Genomic DNA, 26599 nt, shown 5'->3' on the forward strand with positions numbered 1-26599 from the left:
AGGCCGTTGCCTGCATGTACGGGGTGGCGTTTCGAGAACGCCGGCGACGAGGCCGCGGAGGAGGGCGCAGGAGGAGGAGGAGGGGGGGGGGACGAGCGAGCCACCTATATGCCTTTGTGAGCCTTCATTCGAGGGTTGCATGCTCTCACGTTGCCGCTACCACCACTAACCCCCCTTCCGTGCGTTCGGAAGGCACGCACGCAGGCACGCCAGTTGACATCCCGCTGCCGAAATCGCACGTCCTCGTCGACGGACGCGGGGAGTGGAGTTCCATGCGTCCTGAAAACGCGATCATGTGACGCGCGTGATCTCGCTTAGGAAGAGATCCGCCCGCCGCGAGCTTGCGACGAGCATTTCGCGGGAAAAGCGCGGGGGTGCCGGCTTCTCGCCGGAGCCGAGCGTGTCGCACGCACGCACTGGATAAGTTTAGTTATTCTAGTATCACGAACTGGATACTTGCCGAGCTGTATGCAATGTCAACGCGAATGAGCGACAGTGATGTCGAAGTAGCTCGCGGTCGCCGAACGGAAACCGCTAATAATCTCACGAGTCGCGCGGAGCTGGACGAGAAATGCTAAAGTGTGATGAGTGATTTGGAATAGTTCGTGAAGATCGAGTAATCGAGTCGGAAATTAGATTACAACTTTCTACGATACTCTCATTCACTCTCGGGAAATGTGATTTTCTAGCATGATCAAGTCGCACGCGCGAGTCTTGAAAGAAATGCGAAGCGTGGCAATATTATCAACGAGTAAATATTTCAGGCAGTGCTAAATCCTAATATCGCCTTAAACCCGTGTGAAGAGATTGCCGATCAATCGCGACAGAGTAAATCGAACGCTATCGGAAGCTCGAAGGTGATCTCCGGCACCCTCTCGTCGATCGACGAGAATCCTCCTGTGAAGTGACAGTCGGTGACGGTCGGTGAGCGAAGCAGCCGTGATATGTTCCCCTCGTCAGCGGCGATGCTGAAAAATCTGCAACAAAGTGCCATGACCTCACCGTTTCTGATGGAGAACCTGCTCCAGAGTAAGGCGTCGCCAGGAACGGATCTCACCAGTCTGACCTTGAACTGGGCGGCGAGTCTGGTGGCGCGGCAGCGCGAGCGAGAATGCGAGGCGAACCTCCGACTCGCTCGCGACAGATCCTCGCCGAACGATCTCGGCCAGGATCATCTGGAGCAGCGGCCGGGCTCGATCGGCGCCCGCGATCGCATGATGATCGATTGCGGCGGCAGGGATCAGCCGAGATCCGGCGGCGGCAGACCCGGCGAGCGGCAGCACGACAGGATGCAGCTCCTTCAGCGCGACAAGGAGGTCCTAGACAACAGGGGCCAGAGCGTGTACGTGGACATGGAGAATGAGAGGATGGAGGGCCCGGTGGTGGTGGACCGGCTGTGCGCGATGGAGAGGCTCTGCAACGAGAGAATCGACAATCGATCCAACTCAGGCGTGGAGTCGTGCAACTCGAACGTCGACGAGGATCCGATTCCGGGCGCGGAGCTGGATGGCGGTCTCCAGCCGACCGACAGGGACGAGATGGTGCTCGGCGAGCGCGTCTCCGCGATCGAGATAGACAGACGGTACGACCTTGGATGCAGAAACGTCATGCACACGTCCGACGAGATGACGATTGCGTCGGGGGAGAGGGAGACGGCGGTGACGGCGGCGGCGGCGGCGGCGGCGGCAGCGGCGGTCGAGCGTGCCGTCGACAGAATAGGCGAGAGGACCACCGCCTCCTGCTCCTGCGGCGACGAGCAGTGCTCAGGACCGGCGTGCAGGACCATCCAGGAGAAGGAGAAGCCGCAGCTCAAGTTCAGCGTTAGCGCTATACTCGGTGGCAATCACGACAGGAGGCCGCATCCCGGTAATTTCCGTTGATAAACATTTGCCTGACGTAATTGAGTCAATAATTGTCTTGACGTGTTAGCCGATTGATCGGGGCGGAATCGAGCGTTTTAAAACGGGATTTTAAGTTTGCGATTGATTTTTACGGTCCAAACATGAAGATGAAAAATAAAGGTACAGAACGTTTAAAAAAAGAAATATGAACGGACGAGCATTGTGATGATTTATTCACAAATTGCTAACTTGATATTAATTAACGCATTAGCGGCAAAATTCTTATGGCTTATGTAAGAGGAAGAAAAAGTAAAAGGAAACAATAGAAAATACGAGAGAATTGTATTCTAGTAACTCGTTGATCAATACTGACAACTGTTTTGACGTTGTTTGACGAATTGGTCGAATCTTCTATCCAAGATATCTCATGTCTTTTAATAATTAACCTACGTTTAAATTTTACATCAGTGCGCTCTTACAAATAACAAAAAAGAAGACACGTATAGCCCGTAAAGGGACTGCGTGTCCACTTTCTTTTATTATTTTCGACTGATTTTCGCTCATATCGATAAAATGTATTAATGGCCCGGTGATGTGCGTACATCTTATTGCTGGAGCCAGCAATTGTTGATGGCGATCGCAGTTTCCTCCAGTTTTATTGCCGAGGAAGAGTTCCGCGCGGCGATCGGACGACGCTTTACGAAGAGAGAGTGTTGAAACAAAGCTCACCACAAATCAGTGTCGCGAGCAGACTTCTGTCGCCGGTCCCTAAATCTCATCCGCACACCCTCAAGACGAGTCGCGCAGCGTGCGTGCGGGGTGGAGCGCACGAGGCGTCAGCTGGTCCGCCACTTACCTTCACCCCAATATTAAGCCCTTACGATTGGTGCCTATAATATTAGACAAGCGGCAGGATTCAATGATGTATTGCCGGCGCGGCGCTTATCGCGCGGGTTTCCCCCGTTTCGCTCGATCCGAGTATTTGTCGCGAATTTGTTGCAAATTAATGCGATCGGGATTTGAGGTTTTCCAATGCCACACTTGCGCGCGTATTCAGCGGCGGCAGCGGCAACATTTTACGATCATAGCGGAAGTGAAAAGGTATTAATAATAACGTAATGCGAAGCAACATGTCCCTTCGCATTCTAATATCTTGCGAATTAAAGGGCGTTTTAATTAAATATTACTACAAAGCTAATTGGAATAATTGCGGACGGCGAAGTAAGCACTCGTATGGTGTCGCGATAACGAAATTGTTCGCCCCCTTTTCGTCTACTCAATTTTACTTTTCCTCTTTTCTCTGGAAAATCTATATGGAAAATGTGATGATTAGACGAGACTTATGAACGACTTTCAAAGCCGATTCGATCGAGGAGCCAATTCTTCCTCGTCGATCGTGAGAAAATTTTATCGCAGACCGTAGTTTTTTCAGGCAAAAATTGCCGCCTCCCCCCGTCATCCGCAGGACGTCTAAACATTCGCAAGGTTTGCGCGTCCGCCGGGCCGGCGGACTCCTCGCATACACGCGCACCGACCAATCTTCGGTCAGCGGCGTCCTCATTGTCACTCTTTCCTCCGTGATGCCGTGAGCGAGAGGCGCCCCCTCCGCACTCATGATTGACACGAGTCGATAAACGCGCGTAGACGTACTAGATGCATAAACTGTACACAAACCGGTCGCTCACGCGCGCGCGGGGGGGGGGGGGGGCGAGGGCGAGGGCGAGAGGGAGGAAGAGGGCCGCGCATGGGGTTTCCACGAAGGTGGAGAGAGGTTGAATGTTGCATTTAACATCGGCGAATTGCACGCATCTGCCGGCAGAAGGATACGCGGGGGTGAAAAAGAGGACATTGCGCGCGCGGGGGGAGGGAGGGAGGGGGAGGGTGGCAATGGGGAAATTCGGTGCGTTCGAGATGCGGGACGGCGGGGGGGGCGTTCGGTGCGTTTGTCGGATAGCGGATGCATTGACCGTGCCACGTGCATGTGTTACACATCCCCCCCGGTCTCTCCGTACGTGCCGGAGAGACCGCACCTCTCCTCCTCCCTTTCTCCCGCCCCCATCGTCGACCTCTCACAGCGAATAGACCCTCCAGTATCCGCCGAGCGGCGCGGCACAGGGCGTCCTCCCACTGTCCTCCTCCCCCCCGCCCCCCCTCCCTCTTCCGCGCCTCCACCTCCTCTTCGCGCATACATTTTCGCCCCCCTGCCTCCGTTCCGCGCCGTACCCTCGATATAGTAACCACCCCCCCTCCCCCTTCTCCCCCCCCCCGCCTCTCCCCCGCAGGCTTGTACGTCATGTCGAAATGTTGTGAAATAATTGCGCGAAAAAGTGATTGGCAACAAACTCGAAATTCATCGACGAGAGACGCGAGGGCCGCTCGCGGCGGGACGGGAATTTAAGCGGGAGGGCGAGAGGGGCGGAGGGAGGGGGGGGGAGGTGGTTGGAGCTGCGGGGGATGATCCAGCGCGGAGTCAGCGCGGGGGGGTTCGGTGTCTGACGGGCGAGCGATGTTGAATTTCGAATAGCATTTTCACCAATCGTCCCGCGATTTACCGTTTTCCCTCCCTGTCTCACCCCCCTCGCGTCCCCCCCTCCCCCCGCGAGCCGCCTCTCGCGGTTCATGTTTTTTGTTGGGCATCGCAGCGATTATTGATATTTTTCGATATCGACTCTGTGTCGAGCACGACGGACCACGTTTTAATATCTCCCGTGGAAAAAAGGTCGCAATTCACCCGCCGGTTGAATAAGAGCTGGAAGAGAGAATAGGAAGATCGAGGAAGGAAAAAGTGACTGCAGATAATTTAGATCGGGTGTACATTAAAGGTCAAAAGGGGACGTTGAATGGGGATTAAATTATATATTTGGCGAAACTCGACGGTGTTGACGTAAAATTATCGACAAGAACGCCAGCACTGTCAATTTTCGCTAAATATATATCGGTTAGATAACATTTAGCGTGCGAGAAAGGGGGGGGGGGGGAAAAAAGAGAGGAAAAAAAAATCAAATTCATTTGCGTCATTGCGCCGTGTCACCGCAAAATGGGTTTGCAGACGTTGAAAACTGGTGAATATGACACAGCTTTTTAATATACGGATGCAGGAATTTTTGCATATACGTCACAATATCACGAATGTCATTGTAAATATGAAAATCAGACAGGCGCGTTTTGTATTAAATATAAGTCGCGAAAATTAGCGTTGCGAGAGAAAAAGCGCTCCCCATTATCGGTGTCGCGTTGCGCGTATCAATTCTCGCGCTCTGCTCCTCACGGTCGATCGATCAGTCCGGGATTGGAAAAAGAAAAAAAAAACATCTCGGATCCTCGTGAAGAATCGTCGAATGTATATATCCTGAGACAAATCGCGCTCTTATCCGCGGCGAATTCGTATCGTGCCGCTCCCGTGAAACGAGCAGCGGCCCCCTCCCCCCCCCCCCTGTTTATGGGGCGGAAACCTGCCGCGGCGCGGTATCTAAGTTAATAATGCATCCGTGACCGTAATCCGAAAGAATAACCAGCGATATGTGTGCTGTAGCCCTCCGTTAACCCACCGGGGGCCCGCGAGGGGACCGCTTGAGCCCCTAGCGTACAAAAAAAAAAGGAAAAAAGGGGGGGCCCACAACTGTAACAACACGCGAGTTTGTCCCGGAGTTTCTCGAGACCGCAGACAGGGCGGTTTAATCTCGCACGACGTTAGCAAGGGCGGTAGGAGCGTAAACGGGGGAGGGGGGGGAAGGGGGGAGGGGGAGGGGGACGACGACGAAGGGACTCCGACCGCCGTGTCGGGGGTAGGTGGGGCGGCTTAAAAAACTATTCCCATTCAGTGTTTCCGTTGGAGGCTAAGCCTGGTTATTAAGCCGCCGCGGCTAAGCAGCGCGCTTCTCTCATTGGCCGGTTACGAAAACAACGATAAAAGGCGATGAGTATTTTATAGGGCACAGAGCGCGACGGCACAATGGGACGCCGTGTATGGGCCATTGTCAGGGCATTGTCTGGTCGCGAACGCGAAGGCAAGCTCACTCTCTCTCTCTCTCTCTCCTTCTTTCCTTCTTTCTTCCCCTCTCTCTCTCTCTTTCTCTCTCTCTCTCTCTCGCCTCTTTCCATCTCGAACCGGCCTCCAGCCTCCATTATTTTATTATTTTCAAACACGTCACTTTTTTAACGAGAGACCGTTCGTTCTTTCTCTCTCTTTCTCTGGGCGTGGCAAAGCGATGCTGCAAAAAAAAAAAAACATGCTGGAAATCGCACGATCGGGGGGCGACCGGCCCTCTTAGATATTATTAATGTGGATAGGCGGACGAGTTCACTTTGGCGAAAGGGAGAAGCCGGGAGATAGAGAGTCGGCCGAAATTTTCTTTCATGTTCCGAACCCCAACTTCTCGAAACGGCGTGTACGCGTCAGGGCACATAGTTAACTTTCATGTTGTTGGTAAATCTTTCTACACGAGAGATGGGGAGATGTGCGAAAGTGTCGACCGCGGCGACGACAAGGACCTCGGCGAGGCTGTTTGCTCGGCGAGATTTTATTAAATCGCCGCACAGCCGCACACGCGACGAAAACTTGCGTCTCGTGAGCGAACGAAATTTTTCTTTTAACGCGCGCTTGCTTGTCTCGCGACGACAATTGAGAGAAGTTGACGCTCTAAAAAATCTGTACGTATATTTGTAAAGAAGCGCGATGAATACGAATCTTATGTTTTCGTTTCGAAACCGCAGCGAAGCTCCTCCTTTTTCGATTTTATTATCTTTATTTAAAAAAAATACAAGTTTTTACTGGAAACTGCGTATATAAAGCGACGCGATGCGTGCAAGTGAATGATACATCTGCGCGATCGCGCATTGTATTTTACGACGCACGAAGGCGAAGATATCCGAGGCAGTCGGTCGCACGAATGTCTGGGCTGTTTATCCCGGGCGGAGGCGTTGGAGCGTGTGCCAACGAGAGATCGGGCTCCGCCTGGAGCAGTTAAGGAGGGCTCTAGTCACGGGGGTGTCGGTCCGAATTATGCAACACGAAGGAATACGGCGACTTAGGTATTTGCTCGCACGTGAATCCGCCACCCCGGGCACATTTTGCCGTGAAACACAGCCGGGGCGCGTTCCATATTTAATCGCCGACGGTTCACGTCTTCGTATCCGGAAGCCTCAATGCTCTCATAAAGCACCGCCCGATACTCGCGGAATTAGCATGAATTTATTACAAAGTAATCGGGTCGGCCTATTTTTGACTACAATCAGAGATCGAGTGAAATGATTGCGAAATTTATGATGGTGTTTTGCAAAAATATGTGAGATGAAATAAAAGTAAGAAATTGTAGCTTTTCTTATTGATGATGTGTGGAAATTTATTTGTTTGCGCAGATAATTTTCAAGGACTTCCGCCGGAAGCGATACCCGCCTTCCTGCAAAATCTGCAAAACTCTGCGGGCTACAATATCGCCAAGCCGATTGCGAGGCCGGCGGCTTATCATCCTTATCACCACCGGCCGAGTCACCAAACCCCTCAACGACATTTACCACCGAATGCTCACACGCTGCAGCAATTGTTTTACAGAGGTCCATATTTGACAGGTAAGAAGTTGTACACGATAGTTGGACAAACTACGCGACTTAAGTTTAATTCGAAGCTAATTGCAGCTGCAGATGAAAATATTAAACTTTTTTATTTCAAAACTGCTAAGCTTGTTTTCGAATTTATCTGTAAATATATATATATATATTTAGTGTTGATATTTGAGTATTTAAATCAAAATGGAGTTGTTTCAATCTATTTGTATTTTTAAACAATTCCGATATGATATCACGCAGCCGATATGGAAAATATTTTACGTATCGCAAACGGTGTGCGCATTAGATTTCCGAGTTTTGTGCATTTATTATTTCATCGCTCGCAATACTCCACGTGCAGTTAATAAACAAGCGCGGACGGGCGACGCGGAAACACGGGCCCGATGAACATTTAAAACCGAAACTTCCGCATATGGCGCCAGGCGGTGGCGAGCGCGCGCGCGGCCACGTGAGCGCGCGGGCCGCGCACACACCGGGGTTTATCGAATATCTTGTTATAGGTAGGCTCGTATGGGACATGGAGTGCATATGAAGTGCAGTGAAAGCACTACCATATTATGTACATGTTCCGCCACAAGGCAAAATGCACGCATGCAACAAGTGCGTGCAAATATCATCGGTGCAGATAATACCATCATGCTCAGCTTGGCAATATCGCGCAGACACGATCTGGAGATTCAATTGCCCGTCTGTTATTAGATGACTTTGATACAATCGCTATCGAGTAAATCGAGCGATTTCCGCTCAAATAACGGCGGTGTTTAAACAATTTTTCACGCGACGCAATGTTTAAACAATTCCTCTGTTACGACCGTTTTTAAATATATTTCTTGTTAATTTCGCGAAACATTTGTATTTTTCAGGAGCAACGTAGAGAAAAAAGTTTTTCATTCTGATTTTTTTAATATTTAAACATATTGTTGTACATACAAATTTCACATATCATATAAAATTTACACAATGTTTCCTCGCCATAGAAAACATTATCAGTATTTTCACTTGATTATGTACAGATTTTTTACATTTTTTTAATTTTTTCGAATGAAAAATATCGGTACGCCAACGTGTGATATTTTTCTCGTCCCTAGTTGCTAGTTCCGGAACCGGCAATCATCATCCCGGCACGCCCGGCGGAGGCGCCGTATTTCCGGGAGCCATTCAGGGCAGTATCGGTGATTTTTCCGGGACCGGTCTGGTTTTTCCATGGGCGACGAACGCGCGCGGGAAGCCGCGCCGTGGAATGATGAGGAGAGCCGTTTTCTCGGATCTCCAGCGACGCGGGCTTGAAAAGAGGTTCCAGATACAAAAGTACATCAGCAAACCGGATCGCAAGAAGCTCGCGGAAAAATTAGGTCTCAAGGATTCGCAGGTGAGTGGACGCACGTCGTGCCAAAGTAAATTTTAGGAGGGTTTTTTTCCTTTTTCAGAAGCACCTAAATCAATTGCGTATCAATTATAGCGCGCATCGAAGCGCGTAATTCGATTCCTTGTGATCCAGAATCCTCGCTCTCGATAATCGTATCAGGCATGTCATATGCAGGCAGATTTGCATACGCGATGATAGGCGGATGTGCTCGCGTTGTATTACAATCGAGAGGCTGCGCCGTGAGCATTAGAGACGGCACACGGTGTTTAATCTCGTGCTTAATGATCTCCTAAGCGCAATAGTAGTTCAAGCCAATCTGTATAACGCGCTAATTTAAACGGTAATTAAACTATGAAATTTACTAACGTAATTCTAAGGAAAGAAATCATTTCGTTGTTAATAATCGATTGACTGCCGCGCAATTGCGTTTATTATAGCTTCCGCTTTGTGCCATTTTCACGTGAATTCTTTTCATACATTTTTGTGAGCAGTTCTCAATTTTAATACATAGATTTTGAATAACTTTTGAAAAATTTGATACGTACATCGAGAAATATATTACTTGTCACAAGCTGCTTATTTTCTTATTACAACTTTTACGATTCTTTTTTTTTTTAGTTTTAAATTTGATTATACGAATTTGGCGCTTCTCAGTAAATTAGGTCGAAGAGTCTATTAAGAGCGAATAGTGATTTTCAAGATGACTCCCGTGCGAGGTATAATCGCGCCGGGTTCTCGATAACGGGCTACCATAATCGAGCAGTTAGGCGCGTGGAAGACTGGGAAGGTGCGCGGAGAATATATATTGTGCTTAATGACCTTATTAGGGGCACTAATTGTCGCTCTAACGAAGTACGAATCTCTCTCGTGCTCGGCGCCGAGCGAATTTAGTTCCGCCATGGAGACGCCGCGCCGCTCTCTCTCTCTCGTGGCTTCATTTGGCAGATTGGTAGAGATTAATGCTCGGTTTTGTTGAATACAAAACCGTCCACCGCGCACGAGTACGGGCGAACGAGAGGCTACATTCGTGCGCGACGTGACGGGGTTCGCCTAATTGCGCGACCAAGTGTGCCGTTCTCGCAAAGAATTGAATAATCATAACCCGTTAAGTCGCAATATAATGAAAAAATGCGCAGCCGCGTCAAATTTTGCATATTTTAATATCAATCATGGGGGATTTATTCCAAAGATAAATTCAGTCGAAACTGCTCTTTGAATCTTTAACTACAAAATGTGTTTGATTTATTCGCGAGGTTTTTTTGCTCAATATTTTTCATAATATTTGCGCAATTACAAATATTAAAACGCGATTTTGCATTGCACGTAATTATCTGTGCTGCGAAGGGTATCCTGCAACATTAAATATAATATAACCTGTTGCTGCTAGAAAATAATAATTATAATAGGAAAAAAAAAAGAGAAAGGAAACGCAAATATCTCTTTTGAGATTGCGCGTCTAATTATTGCGTTATATTAGCTCTAGAAGAACGTTGCCGCGAATACCGACGATATTCCATCGTCGGCTTTCAGAATATTATCTTCCGTCCGTCTTTCGCGAGATTGTTCCATTAATAAAACGCTTCATTCACTTCGTTCGTTTATCTCGATGGCTGCGTTTGGCTGCCGCACATCGCGGACATTCGCGCATTCGACGCGTACGGTTGAACTACGCTCATGAAATCAAATGAAACTAACTCACAGTGCCATTTCCGGGTATCGTTTAGTTTCATTAGCGTCGCCGAGTCTGGCTTGGCAGCCGAACGGCAACGACGTCGGTGCGCGCGGTGTGCTATACGTATACACTCTATGTGTGCAACTAATGAACTGGCATCGCCCGATTAACCCCAAACCGTGGGGTATTATGTGCCTAGCTCTCTCTCTTCCTCTCTCTCTCTCTCTCTCTCTTTCTCTCTTCGCGCGTACACGTACGCGCAACAGCTCGCTCTTTCTCGCGTGTGCATCAATGCGATACGTCGATACCGTTCGCGATCTGCCGGTGCACATATGTAAAATGCACGCCTGCAAGTCGGCACTTAAAGGCGTACAGCTCGATTCGAGATAATTACGTTTGCTCTGTAACGCACATTACGTAGAAGTGAACGGATCGTTGCTTAATTCGCAAATTGCCCTCGCAATTCTCTCAATCGAAGATGCGTTATTCTGTTAAAAATAATCGAAGAATGTGAGAATAAAGTGAGCTTGTCAGATTTACTTCAAATGGCAAATTGTGTTTAACGTGGATTTCACGCATCTTTTCTTTAATCGCACGAAGTTACACAATTCAACGGTTATCTTATCAAACCGGCTAATAATCATAATCGAACTGACAGATTCAAATTGAAGAATCATCGTCAATTTGGCGAACATCAGACGATCCGACGACGTTCCGCGGATTAACTAATTAATTTCAAAATTATAATGATATAAGGCTCATATGATTTTCAAAATCAAAATTATTAAACAGGAGCGTAAAGAGCCACACAGCAAGTTGATCGTGCAAATAGTGTATTACTTAATTTACATTATCGTAGAATATAAACGTTTCGGCTTGTCATCAAGCCTTTATCAATACAAATAATAAAAATTACAAAAAAGCCGCAACGCATTAATTACAGAAAAAGTGTGATAACATAATAAAGTTTTTCGGAATAATCCATAGATGAACAGACGTAACGTTCAAATGACATTAAGATTGTGGTAAAAACATAGTGTAGGCGAAGAGATCATCCCCTCAATAGTAAGATAAGAGAGAAACACTTGGGTCCATCTTAAATGATGGTCAAAATCTTAATGATAATCTAATTAATTTCTTTCCCCAATATTAAATAGTTATCGCTTCGATCGACGTATTAGCAGTGGGCGTGAGAAGATCGAGCAAACAAGAAGCGATGTCTGGCTGGATGAATGGTGAATATACCGGCAGAGCAAGAAAGACAACGGCGCAGCGCGCGAGATAGGGACGGGCGGACTGTGTAGGGATATATCCTCATGTATAATTCACACCTCGAGCGCCATGCCTCCGCTGCCATTGGTCCAGGCTCACTCTGTCGCTGGTTTTACGAGAAAATCTAAGGATCAAGCGGCGCATACACACACCGGGCGCCGCGGCTGTGTACACGCTTCGCGCGAGGAGCCCGTTTTTTCGGGCGCCTCGGCGGAGTGAATTGGCGTTTCTTGCGGCTTCGCAATCCGCATACAAAAGGTGATTTTGCGCCTTTCTTCCGCCCGTGGCTCTGCGCCCCCCCCGCCGTCCGTTGAGCGATCGCGGACAACGTGATGAGAATCGGGGCGACGAATGTATTGTACTTCTTCGCGTGAAATCTGCGCTTCGCGTACTGCCGCGATCAAGCGTGGATGCGTAAGTTTGCCGAGAATTTAGTCGCAGAATTTTTTAATATCTTTGCCAAAAATTGTGGCATAGAGTTTCAAAGAGTGTAACGTTACACCTTCCTCTTTTCGTGCGCCGCGAGGATAATTAGATTCGAGTTCTTTCACGAGAGATCTGATTTTTATGATACACGAGGTCGGGCGGAGCGATATATATTCCTTTCGATTCCGGAACAAATACTTTGGCAAAGTGTGTACCGAACAAAAGGGCAATTTTGATTGCTCGATGAAATGATACTTGAGCGCCGCGGGGGCGATTCAGCTTCGTAAGTACATATCGAACTTGATCCCGTCGTTAAAAGCAATTGAACTCCGACCGAACGCACCCGCAATATCTCTAACATTACTTTTTATCGCGCGCGCGCGAGAGAGAAACTTTTCCCAACTTTATTAGAGGGTGTTTCCAGGCCCCGAGAGTTTCCCGCGCGATTCTGCGCTCTCGTCGGCCGGCTATCTAATATCACGGTTCGCCACACGAACACCCATAAAAGCGATTATTGTCCAATGATAGTTCTTTCTCTCTGCCCTTCGCTCCACCGCCCCCCCGCCACGTTTTCCCCCCCTTCTCCCGCCCGATGTCTCTTAATAGCGCCGAGATGTTGGCAGCAGATGCCGAATTTCACGTCTCCTTTAATGTACCGTGCGCAAACGCGACAATATCACTATCTGAACTCCCCGTTGGCATCGCAATCTAAGTTATCGAGCTATCGGTGCGTTGGATGCATGTCGAAGTGGCGTGATTATCGCCCACCTTTTCCATTATTATCCACACAGCCGCGTATTACGCTGCATTTGGATTATTTATAAGAAGACAAAGTGCAGAGGACCGAAAATATGTGAGATACGGAAGTGTTCTCGAACTTCTCGGCAAATCAATCCGCGCTTCACGCGCGTGGCAGAAATCTCTGAACTTTCCAAGAACAGAATTTTTTTTGTTCGACACCGCGAGACATTATTTCGAATGCCTTCAGAGTTTTCGCAGAGACGCGATACGAGACACGAGTTCGAAGATCACCTCGAATTATCGTACTTTGGATCGCGCGCCGGACTCATGAATCTTTTCTCGGATTTAATTAAGGACTTGCGGTGCCACGGGTGGATGATAATAATAAAGCTTTTCCAGGGGGTAATCTGTGCTTTGAGGGGCGGCGAGCGGGGAGCGGGCGGGGGAGGGAGACGGCAGAAGGCGAGGTGCCGTTTCACACAGGTTCGAGGCTTCACTACAGTTTATGACGAGGGTGGGTTTAAGAGGAACGTCGAGGGTTAAAGGGGGATAACTAAAGTAATTAGTGATGGTGAGCGAGAGCCCGGCCCCTTTCTTGGCTATACCTACCACCCTTATCCCTCTCAGCGCCTTTAACGAGATGAAGATGTTGATTTATCGCGAGAGCCCATCTCAGAAGCCACGAGCGCTCATCGTCGATTTTGCTAGAAATATTATTGCACATTTTATCACTTGGATTTTTAACAATAATGCAGCAGAATTATGCCTCAGTGATGTGGACACATCGAAAAGAGAAGATATCTTATTCTCTGATTATTATCAAACAGATAGAGACAGATTTCTTGACACTTCACCGTGAAATATTGACAGCTCGGATTTTGAATGACGATCTGAGAAAATTAAGAAACACAGCCCTTCCGTTTCCGCCTCGGAGAACATCGGAGACTGCGGGGCGACGTCTTGTCAGAATCGTTTGCGTGTCGCCCGTAGGTAGAACTCATCAACGCCGTCGACCTTAAATTATCTGGAATTATGAGGAGGCCGGCCACTTTTATGCCCGAGACGTCTCCGTTACGTCGGAAACGACGGAAAAATTAAAGAGAGCCCGCGGGGCTTGTTATCTTTTTAATAATCAGAACCGACGGACGCGCGGGCATATCGGGGCGGCGGTTTCCCTTCTTCTTACAAGTTGCCAGAGCTGTCAGAATCACGCCGCGAGCTTAACTCGCGATATAAAAGCACGGATCCTACTTGCGCCCGGCCGATTTCACGGAGCTCGAGACCCCGCTCGAATCGGGACTTCGTTGCTCAAGCGGAGCAAAAATTCCCGAGCTCTTCATACGCATTCGCGGGCTTTTGCATCACTTTACTTCTCTTGTTTGCGCGATTAAGTTACGGCTGACACCGGATTTTAGAAGAGTTGCAATATTCCTTCGCGCAACTAGCGATGTCTTGATGTTTAAAGGAGTTGAATCATGTGCTTGCTTCTTATTCGGAGCCACTGTCTTTCTAAACTTTGCAAATTTATCTCCTTTTCGATTCCTTCTCATCAACAGACGCACAATGCTGCTGTTAAAAAAAAAACACCGGGGGGTCTTCAGACATTAAATTAATTTCTGGCGAGATTTTTATCAGATTCCTTCATTTCTTCATCCTGCTGTCGTAGGGCGGATGTCCCACTCTTAGATCCTTTATAGATTTCGCGAATGATATTAAAGAATAGGGGCGGAATGATTTCATCGTGCTGCTGGCAGTCCGTTTAATCCTCGTAGAAGAAAAAATTCTGCGCGAATCTACGTAATAAGATGGTATCGTGCATTTTTCTTCTTTCTTTTCTACATAAAGTGGAAAATGATTTTAAATCACGACCAATTCAAGTCCGCTCAGCGATGAAGAAAGTTAATTTATTCGCCAACTAAATACGAGCATATATAAATTAACATTCGACGCTGCTGCGTATTGATTTGAGAAAAACTCTTTTTACGGGGAAGAGCTGAAATCGGGAACGATTGCGAACGCGATAAATTTATGAGCAGCGTTTAATTATCGCGACGAGGGCAAAGGTAAACGCTGCTCAATTGAATTTCTATCGTCGGCCGCGCGCAGCTCGTCTTTTCCCACGGCACTGACGTTGACACGTTAGATAGATCGACCATTAGGCTTGGCGTTTCAAGCGGGGGATATCGAATTTCCTGGATTCCGTCGGTCAAATCAATTTGTAGCCATTAGGGCTGCCCCTGATTCGAGTTTGCTTTGGGCAAGCTTTTACGAGAGCAGTCCGCCGCCGTCGCCGCTGCTCACCGTCGGCGGAGGCGAGCCAGTATTTGCGCAACCGTCAAAGCCCGAGTCAAGACGGTGATATGTACGTTTGATGTCGCAAATCTTATTCACTCTCCCCGTTCGTATTCTCTTACAAAATATACATTGGTCGCGCGATAACGTGAGCTTGCAGATCGACGATCGCCTTCATCGCGCTCCGTTCAACTCCTTTTTGGCGCGAGAGATACAGCGCTATATATTAGTACATTAAGAAGATTATATGCTTTATTATTTTTAATCATCACATCGAGGATGGTAGATTGCAATTTTTTTATAGTATTCATTTTTCCTTACAAAATTTGTATGACTATGTTATATATAAAATTAGTAAAATAAAAGCGGTGAGGTGTGTTTGAAATTATTTAAAACACTTGACTATAAGAACACGTTGTTATATCTTTATTGTGAAAGGAGCTCGGAATTCTCAGTGCTATTCAGCCTTCGCGAGGCACCTGGGATAACAGTGAATCTCTCCTCCGCGCCTTCGACGTGTATTCTTTGACGCGACAACGTCCCCCTTATTGGCGCGTATCGGAAGAGTATTTTTTCCGGTCGTTCCGTGAGTCGTTTTTATGTCAGTCTGGCGGAGGTTCATTCATCTTGATCGCAAGTGGATCAAAGTCTGGCGAGAGAGACGAGGCCGGTAACGTTTACCCTAAATGCCCCGGCTACAATCTGCCGCAGATATTAAAAACAAAGGCCTGCCGCTCGCAGGGCATAACATGAATATAACGCCGTGCAATATCTTACGGCTTTAAGCTCTTCGGCTTAGCCCGTGGACCTTCATGCATTATGGATTTTACTTTGAGAAAGCGCCCGGAGGCGGACGCGGGAGCTAAGAAACCATGAATATACAATACCGCGGTATGCATATAGATCTCGCCTTTGTGAATCAACTTTAATCACTCATGGCGAGGCGCGCTATAAAGCCGAAGCCGGGGATCAAGCGGCATCGATGATCCCGTCGGCGGAAATCGCTTCGCCGTCGCCGCATTTCCGCTTCTACAGGCAAATATAAGTTTAATGTAAGTTATACACGTTTAATGAAATCGGCTATTTTTTTTTATATATGTGCTCTTTTTTGCTCCGAAATGCAAAATCTTCATCTGACAGCATATTTGAAAACTCATTATTTGTCGGAACTTTTCGTCTTCAAAATGTCTTTTGATTTAACAATAGAATAAAACAAAAAATAAAGTTTTGTTAATACGCGAACAGACGTCTTTTTTGTTTGCTTGTAATGAATAAATATCTCGATGTTTCGATATTTTTTCGCACTAAGATTCTTATTTCCAGTTTTTCTTTAATTTGATTATATGTTTCATCATTGGCGAAGGACAGATTTGAGTATCGACGTCTAAAAACAATTCCACGACGAAGGGGTCGAATATGCGAGCTGCAACACCACCGCGTTTCCATTGCGCTCGCATCTCACTCACGCGACATTTCTCCCGGAAATATCACTTCCGATTCGCGCCGGATCGTAGCCACTCTCGCAGCTGTAGCCCCGTTATACGACCTGCACGCAGACGGATTGTAAATTCGCAAATTGTATCTCGACTGCAAACCTTCCCCTCTTATCGCGGACTGACGTCGATTTTGGTGGGTGCTCGCCTCCCTCGCGCCCGGCGCTCGGTGTGAAATCGTATCCATAAAATCGAATGGGTGTATAACGATAAATACAAGACTCTCCTTTTCCGCAACGGGAATCCGAGTCGCGCTGTCCTATCGCGAACTTCGTGCTTGGAAAAGCTTGTATCGGCAGTGATTCACGGCAACTCTTAATTGCGAACGAAATGATTACGAAGAATTCTAAAATACACAGTCGAAAGTAATTCCGATTCCCGCCAATGTGTTCGAAATTTGTAGAAATAGTCGATTGGGTTTTACATTGCGTCGGGTCGTTGCGGCGTCGCGAGAGCGCGCTCGAATTTAACGATCACCGTGGTATTTCGCTGAACTTGAAAGAAATTTTCTGTACGACATCTCAAGTACGAGACCGTATGACTTTTTTTTCACTCTACATCAGCAATCGCCAGCTCATCTCTGGCTGAATCGCGACGCGGCAGCTTGCGCGGCTCTTTTTATTTTTACGATCGCACTACCCTAACTGATATCCGTACTTTTTCACGAAGGCACGCAAAAAACTTTCAGCGCAACCCCCGAATTATTATTTGCCTTTATTGGCAATAATTAGTTTCTTATAATAATGAAAAATACACTGAATCATTAAATCTTTATCATAAGAGTTTATGTGTAATAAAACGTAATTATGTAATATTGAGATAAGAGACATTTTAATGGTTTTCGCAACGCGGTGTAAAATATGTTTTCCTTGATTTCGGAAAATTGAATATGAAAATAATTATGATGATAATAATTTTATAACAACGTTAAACTATTGAAGGATAATTCACTGGCAATTATTCTCATGTCGCCTCGACTAATTTTACAGTCTTGTACTTTTGCGATAAAGATATTTCGAACATGCTCGCTTACCGAGGATCAACTCTTTGAATCACAAATTTTATATTAATTTGCAATTGATAGCGAGCGTTGATACATCTTGTCGCGTGGCAATGCAAAAAGATATCTTTCCTCTCCGTTCGCCGAGGATTTTATTTTCCGAGTAACATCAACAGCCCGCCATTAGGATTTCAATCGAATAATCGAGCGCTCATAAGAAGCTTCGCCGAGCGATGCCGATATAGGTGATTTTTCACAGCGGCGCGCCTCAAAGAATTAAACGAGATCCACCGGCGCTCGCAATTACGCCTTTATCCGCTCGGGGAAAAACAATCGATTAAATCGTCACCAGGGCGCCGTCACCGCGGCGCCGATAAATCCGCAAAGGCCCTTTTTCCCCTCTATTATCGCGCGACTTCCTTTCCATACATCAGGCAGCCGTCTGCCCTTCGCCCGCAGGATCGCACCACGCCGGCAGCTTTGTGCCGTACTTTTTACGTTTGATCCCTCCCGCGCAGCCCGAGCCTTCCTCCGGCCTCGCTGACCTCACCCTCCCTCCCCCCCCGTGCACCCCTGCACGGACGATGGCCCCTACTTCGGCTCTCTGTCATCCCTTTCGCCCTTTCTTCCATATCCGCTTTTTCAATCCTCTTTCTCTCTCTCTCTGTCTCTCTTATCTCGCCCTCTCGCGCGAAGAATCGACGCGGGCGCGAAGAAAAATTTAGAAATTTGGTTATAAAAAAGTTTTTCGAAAGAAGCAACGGACAAACGAAGTGGGAATTGGAATCGACAATTCAATGATTTTTTACTTACAAATTTATGGAGATGAACTTTGTTAACGAAAATCGAATAAAGTGTTCTTTTCTTGCATATAATATACTGGCGTTTAACTGCATTCGGTAAAGAATTATCGTAAGAACGCGCGGCGATTGGAAAATAATCCCCGACATTTGGATGATGAAAAAAGAGTTCATCTCGCTACGCTATGTCGACATATGAAGATCGCGCCGAGGAAATAATCTTTCAGTGGCCCTTCGTGTGGAGTGTACTATGGAGTATAATCCTTTTTCCTTCCTCCCTCCGAACTGGATCCTTCAGACCGCTCCTCTCGCCTCTTTCCCCCCTTTCTGCTCTTTCCACGCTATTCCCGACGAAATCGACGAGTGTGCGAGAGGGAACTCCGAAGAGAGAAGGAGCGTGGGCGGGCGGGCGAGCGAGAGAGAGAGGTTGCGCCGGGGGTGGAAAGAGGGGGGGGGGCGATGAGGATCCGTGACCAGGTCGGGGAACGGGGGACAAGAGTGAGTGAGCTGAGGGGTAGTTCTGAGGCCGACGTCATAATCGATCGTCTTTTATTAAACTGCGCCAGATGGCGCCACCACCGCACTAGGCACGGCGTGGATGGCACGGGGGGTTGAGTGAAAGAGCGGCGGGGGTGGGAGGACCGGGGGCTGAAGCACGAGGGGGTGCACGAGGGTAGGCGGAAGTAAGGGCGGGCGTGTGGGTGCGAGGAATGGGGCAGGGAGTTAAACGGAGGAGGATTTCCAGCCCGGAGTTCCTCCAAGAGGGATGGAGAAAGGGTGGAAGACAGGGGAGGGGGGGGGGAGAAGAAAGAGAGAGAAAGGCCGCAGCCAATCGTTTAACGATTACCCACTCGCGCACTCTATATAACGCCTTTCGGATGTCGCCGTTACGCTTTGATCCTTCGCGACTATCTGAACGATGCTAGAGCGGACGGATTGCCTGTAGTTTAAGGGATGATTAGCGACGAGCGATTGTAGCGGTGCGTTATCTGATTGCCGAAAAGAATTCGCGTCGATGGAAATTTCCGTGATCTCGAGACGAAGTGATCGGCGATTGTATTCTTCGGTATTCTAATGTGCTGTTTGATATTTTTTATTTCATTCGGCAGTAATGGAGGGTGTCATGTGAAAATGAACGCGACACCACAATATCTTTCAATGTTGTAATTAATATGCGTACATGTGGCTAGTTTATTAATTTTGCTACATTGCTATTTATAATGAGCGTGCTTTCTTGATATTACAACAATTAACAAAGTTTATTAATAACAAAGATGTTTGATGTTTTAATTTTTGTATGCTTATGTATGTATAACTTTAATTATAAGCATATACGATGTAATTCGAGGCAACGCATCGTCTTTTATTATTTGCGTCTATTTCTATTATTTATTATTGAAAATGTTTATATCGAAATTTTCAACATTCCATATAACTATACTGTCTTCTTATGTCGAGGGAGAAGATATTGAAATCGACACGCTGCTCGCTCGCAGTTTGGGTTTTCTGAGGAAGCGTGCTTGAAATTCTAGTTGAGGGAGTCTTTTTAGGATCGCGTATACGCATCGACAAATTTGACAGCTCTACATCGATAAATCTGAAAAGAACAAGATATAATCAACCGTGCCTTTTAATTTTATTCAATAGTTACAAACATATATCATTACGAGCAAGTTATCAATAAGAATATATCAAATTAAATTTTTATCTATGCAGCTTAAATTCGAGCAGTAAAGCATGAATCTATTTTATATGAGAATAAAGTATGAAGAAAATATATTGGACACGTGCTGTAAATGAAGAGTATTGCGCGAGAAATATTAGACTTGCAATTTTAATAAAATTAATGTAAAATATTCAAAACGTTAGACTTGTAACTTGCTACTGAAAACTGACGAGTTGATCCTAGAACGTAAGAGTTTCACGATTTTTTCAAAAAGCATTTCTAATTATTTGTCTATTGCATGCATTTTTAATCAATTTTTTTTAGCTAACGTAAAAATTTTAATACATCCTTTTATCATGTCAGAACTTTGCAGGAATTTTCCGGAATAATCTCAAGATACACACGATTTACCTTTTATTTTAGATTTAAAAATTCTTTTCGCCGCCAGAGTGCTGAACTCTCTGGCTTTGGAAGAACAACTTAAATCACCGATTTCATTGTTCAGATTCTCCAGACGTGCGGCATAAATTGGCAACTCGCATATACACCGCCGGGGAAACCGCGGCGCTTTACTTTCGATCTTCTCTCGCGCCCTCTCGGTCCTCTCGCTCTCCCTTCACTTTTCTCTCTTTCTCTATCTCTCCTTCTTTTCGTTTTGCGTTTACCGAGAGACGGCGGTGATTGATTGTCCCGTCAGCGGCAGGCAGGCTGGGAACTAACAAAAGTAACAAAGCACCTCCGTCCTGAGAGAACGCCGCCGCCGCCGCCGCCGCCGCCGCACGCTTTTCGGTTGAAGTTGAATTGCTCACCGCTTTACCGATTTTGTCGCTCTGTCCGTTCATCCCCGCATGCTGAATATCGTTCTCCAGCGCGAGATAGGGGAAACTCACGACCTCGACATCTTGCGCTAAAACTCCGTTGCGTATCTTTTTGCTATCGAATTCAGAATAATCAGAATATTTGCGCTCTTATGCGATCCGATCGATGAATTCTTTTTTTTATCTTCGAAAATATCCATCTTTTAACCCCCAGAGCGAACTCGTGGATGAAAAACGTCCAAGCGATTTTAACTGCCCGAGATTTGTTCCTCAAAAAATAATGAAGATAAAATATTTAAACTGCTATCTAATTTTATGATTTGTGCATTTAATTAACGCTTCGACGAACTTGCGTGAATTTTTTTGAGCACATTAACGTCACTTGATAAGACGCAGAAAAAAATGAGTTCGTTGAGGATTAAACATTTCTTACGATGAATATCTATTACATATTATATCGATGTCTTAAAACATACGCACTTTACAGAATTACAATAATTTTGCGAGGAATAATCTAGTATTTGAAAAAATATTACACACTTCAATATTGACGCTCACGAATCCACGCATCGAACCCACTTTTTAGTTTTGGCGTGAAGTTATTCCTGTTAGGGGCATTGTACTGTTCAAGGATAATTCAATGCACAATTACAACGGTGCGCAAAGTTCTCAAATTGTGTTTAGCAAATACATAAATCACCGCGCTTAGACGTTAAATATTCTAAAACTACACGCGTCACTTACACGGACACGCGCGATAGACGCACACGCGCGCTCGATCTCACAGGTCGGAGGTGGTAAACGGTCAGCAGCGGTGCACAGGTCTCCCCGTCTGGATAACACCCTGAAGCTAAAGAGTGTATTAGCGCGTCAGATCGTTAGGGTCTACATGATGTCAAGCGCATACGTCCCGTCGTATGAAAATTTGCAGGGCGAGCATAGGTGAATTAATTCCTCGCAGAGACGTATATAACTTTCTCACCTTTTAGAGTGTCTCCCACGTTGCAGCGTTCGACGTATAATTACCCGTCGTTCCGCAGCCGTTTGTTAACTTGTTTATTTGCCTGCGATGTTGTTTAACGATGTAGCAGGCATGAGAAAGGCAACTTGAACAATTCGAATTGCTGTTATTATCTTCCCCCCGTCGATGATAAATAGTTTGCCAGAATTGACGATCGATTCTTTTTCCAGCGAAATTTCTGTTGCGCAATTAAAAGAGACGAAGAGCCAACGAGCAGAAGAGAGTTATAATTTTGTTATTACAACGATATTTGTGGAGTTCAAAGTTTTTCGAAAATTAAATTTTAAGTGCGAATAAATGATACAATTTTATATTTTACGCACGCAGTTTGATAAAAATAAATTTTATTTTTCGAGCAGTTTAATCTGACAATTTTGATCACATCGGGATATTTAATGTTTTATATATTTTAGATTAAAAAATTTGGAGTGATGATGGGTCATTCAATGTAGAGAGAGACAGCCATTTTCAAGTATTTTAAAGTCCATCTTATCGCTAACGAAATTTAATATTTGTTACGAAATTCGTCAGCATATTTGAATTTCTATTAGCAACTACAATCAAATTCGCCGTAATTCGCGATGAATTGATTTCGACACTACGTGCGTGTGAACTGTGATTGACTTCTGGTTAAACGCGCGTATTCTGCAATATTACAAGCGTTAGGTATAAATGCTACAAATATTATTGACACGCAATTGGGCGAGCGGCGAGTCAGCGCGTTACACCGATAAAACGAATCATGTAATTGATAGAATTATTAGTGTCGCGTTGAGGTCTATAATGATGCCGAGACGTATCGCGGATCGAATATGTTTACGTTAATGGCTTTATTACTCATTTCGACACTTAATGAAAATGAATATAACAATATTGGTTCGTAAAAAAATAGATATCGCGATTATAATCAGAGTTTTGTTATTGTAAAAAAATTCCTACAACTTTTATGCACTGAAATTTTACATTCACAGCTCAGCTATTTTTTCTCGTCATTTGAACAATAAGTATAGTTTTTCTTAAAATCTGTATTTTGCGGTTTTTGCAAGATTTTCTGATATATTAGAGTAACGATAGAATAGAGAATCTTTATTATAACAATTGGCGGAAATATTCTACCTTTTTATCGTTTTATTGAAATTCTCCCATTATGTGTTGTACGAGAGAGCCGAAATCTATTGCAGATATTATAATAATTATCTCTTATTAAGAACCTCTTTGCGTATAACATCATACAACTTTTGGACATATCCACTAGATACGTAATAATTAATAATTAAATGCAAATAAATTAAAACCATTTAAAGCAGCCGAATGAAAGTCGCTTTTATCACTGAACCTGGCAATTAATGATGACTATGATAACGCGTCCGTCCGCTACTTTGAATAGCATTCATGTAAACAATTCTATTCAACGAATGCTTATGATCGTGACTCTTTTCTCAATGCAACGATTCCCGGCGCGCGGTGATCTCGCTATAAAAGCGGAAAAACACATTAACGCGTCAAAACCCGTTTAACTCTGCGCGGTGTCAAGTGCACACGCCTGCCTCCTCCCTCGAGTGACCGGTCGGGGCGTGCATCGAAAATATCCGCGTAAAACGTTTCATGGGATATATTAAAAAATAATAAATTACATTAAATTTCAATCTCTCTAGGTCGAGAGCCGGTATTAATGATGGCGCGCGGTGTCAAACGCACGCATGGCTCGGCGAATGCATGCGTGCGCCAAATAAGATATACGTTGCGAAAGTATCGAAAATTTTGCCCGCGTCATCCCAATACGTCCATCGGCGCGTGAAACACTTCAAAAAATATTCCGACTGCCGGAAATTTTTCAATTATGCGCGGTCAAAATGAGCAGTACGCTTCCTTCGCTCCGAAAGGCCCGTCGGACTCTTCCGTTTTCTCTATCATAGGCTTCGTTGAAGAAACCATAATTATTTTTTACAGATAATTTGTTGCATCGAATATTTTATGCCGTGCGATTTTTAAAGTGCACTGCGCGGTGACTTTCATAAAAATTATACGTACACATTCTTTATGGCGGACAAGATAAATTTATGTTGAGATTTGAGGAGAAAAGCCGGACTGAAACGTACGAATTTATCAGTCATCAGTTAGAGCGACGGTGAGCTTTTGTAAAAAATGACTTTCGAGCGACGTTGAATAAACGTCTGCGAATTATCGAGCATCACGTCCTGCGGTATCAATCAGGGCCAGGGCGAAGTGTTGTATTCGTATGAGTGAGCGCGGACCCCCCCAAAGGTGGTGAGTCCGTGATGGTGTCAAGTGCACACCGCGGCGGTGGCAGCGGCGGCGAATGAAAATTCGGAAAGCAGTTTAGGTAGATCAACCCGCGTCCGGGGTCAACGATTCGCTCAAGGTAGAACGCGTATAATAAAGTGGCTAATGGGGCGGCGAGGCCGGCGGAAACGAGGGTGGGCGAGAGACTTTCGGGGGTGCTCGGTGTGCGTTTGACGTTAGCCCGTTCCAGTGGCTTCGCTGAACGCGCGAGTCCTTAACGCAGGAAAATAACAGCTTCTCTCTTCCTTCGTTACGCGCATCGTTGTTCAGCGCTGTGAGCGATGTACCATGCACATCCACCTACCTTTTCACATCCCGGGATTTCTATTAATTCCGTGCAAATGTAGCGCTTTGAGAAAAATATGCTATTACAATTGTCAAATCAATTATATAGCTATAATATTAGACGTGGATGTAAAATTGAAAAGTATTTAGCGTACAGTTATGTGAAAAAAATATTTAAATATATACCATACGTTGTTAATGATTTGTGCTCGCAGGTGAAGATCTGGTTCCAAAATCGGCGCATGAAGTGGCGGAACAGCAAAGAGCGAGAGTTACTGGCGACCGGCGGTTCGCGCGAGCAAACGTTACCGAATAAGAACAACCCGAATCCGGATCTGAGCGACGCCGACGGCGACCGGCCGCGGATGGATCTGAGCGATGTGAGTCCGCTCACGAGCCCTCAGAGACCCGAAGAGCAAACGGAGAACGAGGAGGACGAGGAGATCAATGTCACGTGATAAAGCTCGCCGCTGGACGCAGCAATCCTTCGTTCGCATCTCGACGAAGTAGCGACAATTCTTAATTCATGAATCAGAGAGGATACCAGCTGGACCAAAAACAGATTTGAACAAAGCAGATCAAGTAGGCGATTGAAAAAAAAAAAATTGATAAAATTTAATTCAACGATAAGTATCTTCCGTTTCAACGCGCATGTTTAATGAGATGGTTTTAATATCGATTTGCCATCGGCATGTGAAAAAATACGCATTTCCTCCTCAAACATTTTAGATTACTCGGTATTATAATCTATTTTACACTGAAAAGTGTGCAAACCAAACACATATTGCGGAAATCCAAAAGAGATAACTGATAAATTTTAATCGTGCATTTTCCAGCTGGCCAACCTTTTATTGATGATTGTATTTACGAATAATTGGATTATTACAGGGTGTTCTATATTTATTGTGCAAGAAGAATAATGGGTTGAACAAACACGAGTTGCATGCATTGTTCTGTCTCACTCGATCCTCGCAATTTTCCAGTGACGATCTTTTGTTTAGCAGCCATTAGTTGGTTCTCAATATTTCATCAAGCTTGCAGAGCTTGCTGGTTATTCTTCGATATCTGTTGTCGCAAACTGGTCCCAAGCAAAAGGATACGACACAAACGATGTATTATATTGTAATTAGCGATGGATGTACCTTCAAGGAGTCTTCTAATAAGCCATTGTGTAAGGTTGTATTAGACGTAACGTTATGATTCCGGAAATATGTACCTAAATCTACTCATAATGCAGCTGCGCGGCCAGATCAAAATGTAATTATATTCATTGTGATTCAATATAATCTATGTAATATACTGAAATAAAACTGTCTATGCTAAGCGATTTACACTCCTCATGTCAAGATATGAATAAAATTCCAGGTCGAATTCATCATCTGATCCCAATTCGAGAGTTTTCGATAATAGTTTCCTTCTTTCACGCTTTCTTGCACAATTCAATGATTGAGGATGTGGAGAAATTTAAGGAAATAAATCCATTACGTAAGAATTTGCAATATATTTTTTAATCAATAAGATTCTCAGAATACAAAGTATATTTTATTCATTGGTATAATTTTTCACAAGAGTAAACAAAGGAGTTGCAATTCAATGATTGAGGATGTGGAGAAATGAAGGAAATAAATCCATTACGTAAGAATTTACAATATATTTTTTAATCAATAAGATTCTCAGAATACAAAGTATGATATTTTATTTATTGATATCATAATTTTTCACAAGAGTAAACAAAGTAGTTTTGAATTATTAAGGATTAAAAGTACACTGCAATATCAGAAGATTTTATACTAATAAAATTATGACGAAAAATAAGATTTTATGTTTACTTGTCAATATATTTATCTTGCATAAATTATAAAATATAAAATAAAAGAGAAGATAAAAAGAAAAGATAAAGAATATACTTGGCATACATTTAACATTAAAATTTTCAATATATCGATTAAAATCTTATTTTCATATTTAGAATTAAATGGAGTAAACACAGAACACTATTGTCCTTCTATTTCTGTTAATGTAAGAATGTATAAAATT

At 45.1% G+C, this 26599-nt stretch overlaps 1 protein-coding gene across 2 annotated transcripts; it reads left to right on the forward strand.

Annotated features, from left to right (window-relative positions):
• Positions 1-124: 124 nt before the first annotated feature.
• Dbx lies at positions 125-26479 on the forward strand. 2 transcript variants are annotated; one of them, XR_001101427.2, is made up of 6 exons: positions 125-1866; positions 7200-7409; positions 8495-8775; positions 24778-25819; positions 25928-26047; positions 26132-26479. XR_001101427.2 is itself a non-coding variant. In XM_012374794.2 (4 exons), exons 1-4 carry the CDS (start codon positions 945-947, stop codon positions 25018-25020), a joined length of 1656 nt encoding a protein of 551 aa, XP_012230217.2. In that variant the 5' UTR covers positions 125-944; the 3' UTR covers positions 25021-25898. The 2 variants fall into 2 exon arrangements, 1 of the variants encoding a protein (XP_012230217.2); XM_012374794.2 differs by lacking the exons at positions 25928-26047; positions 26132-26479 and having other exon boundaries at positions 24778-25898.
• The last annotated feature ends 120 nt before the right edge of the window (positions 26480-26599 follow it).

This window comes from Linepithema humile, chromosome 3 (genome assembly GCF_040581485.1).
Source record: "Linepithema humile isolate Giens D197 chromosome 3, Lhum_UNIL_v1.0, whole genome shotgun sequence".
Classification (NCBI taxonomy): Eukaryota; Metazoa; Arthropoda; class Insecta; order Hymenoptera; family Formicidae; genus Linepithema; species Linepithema humile.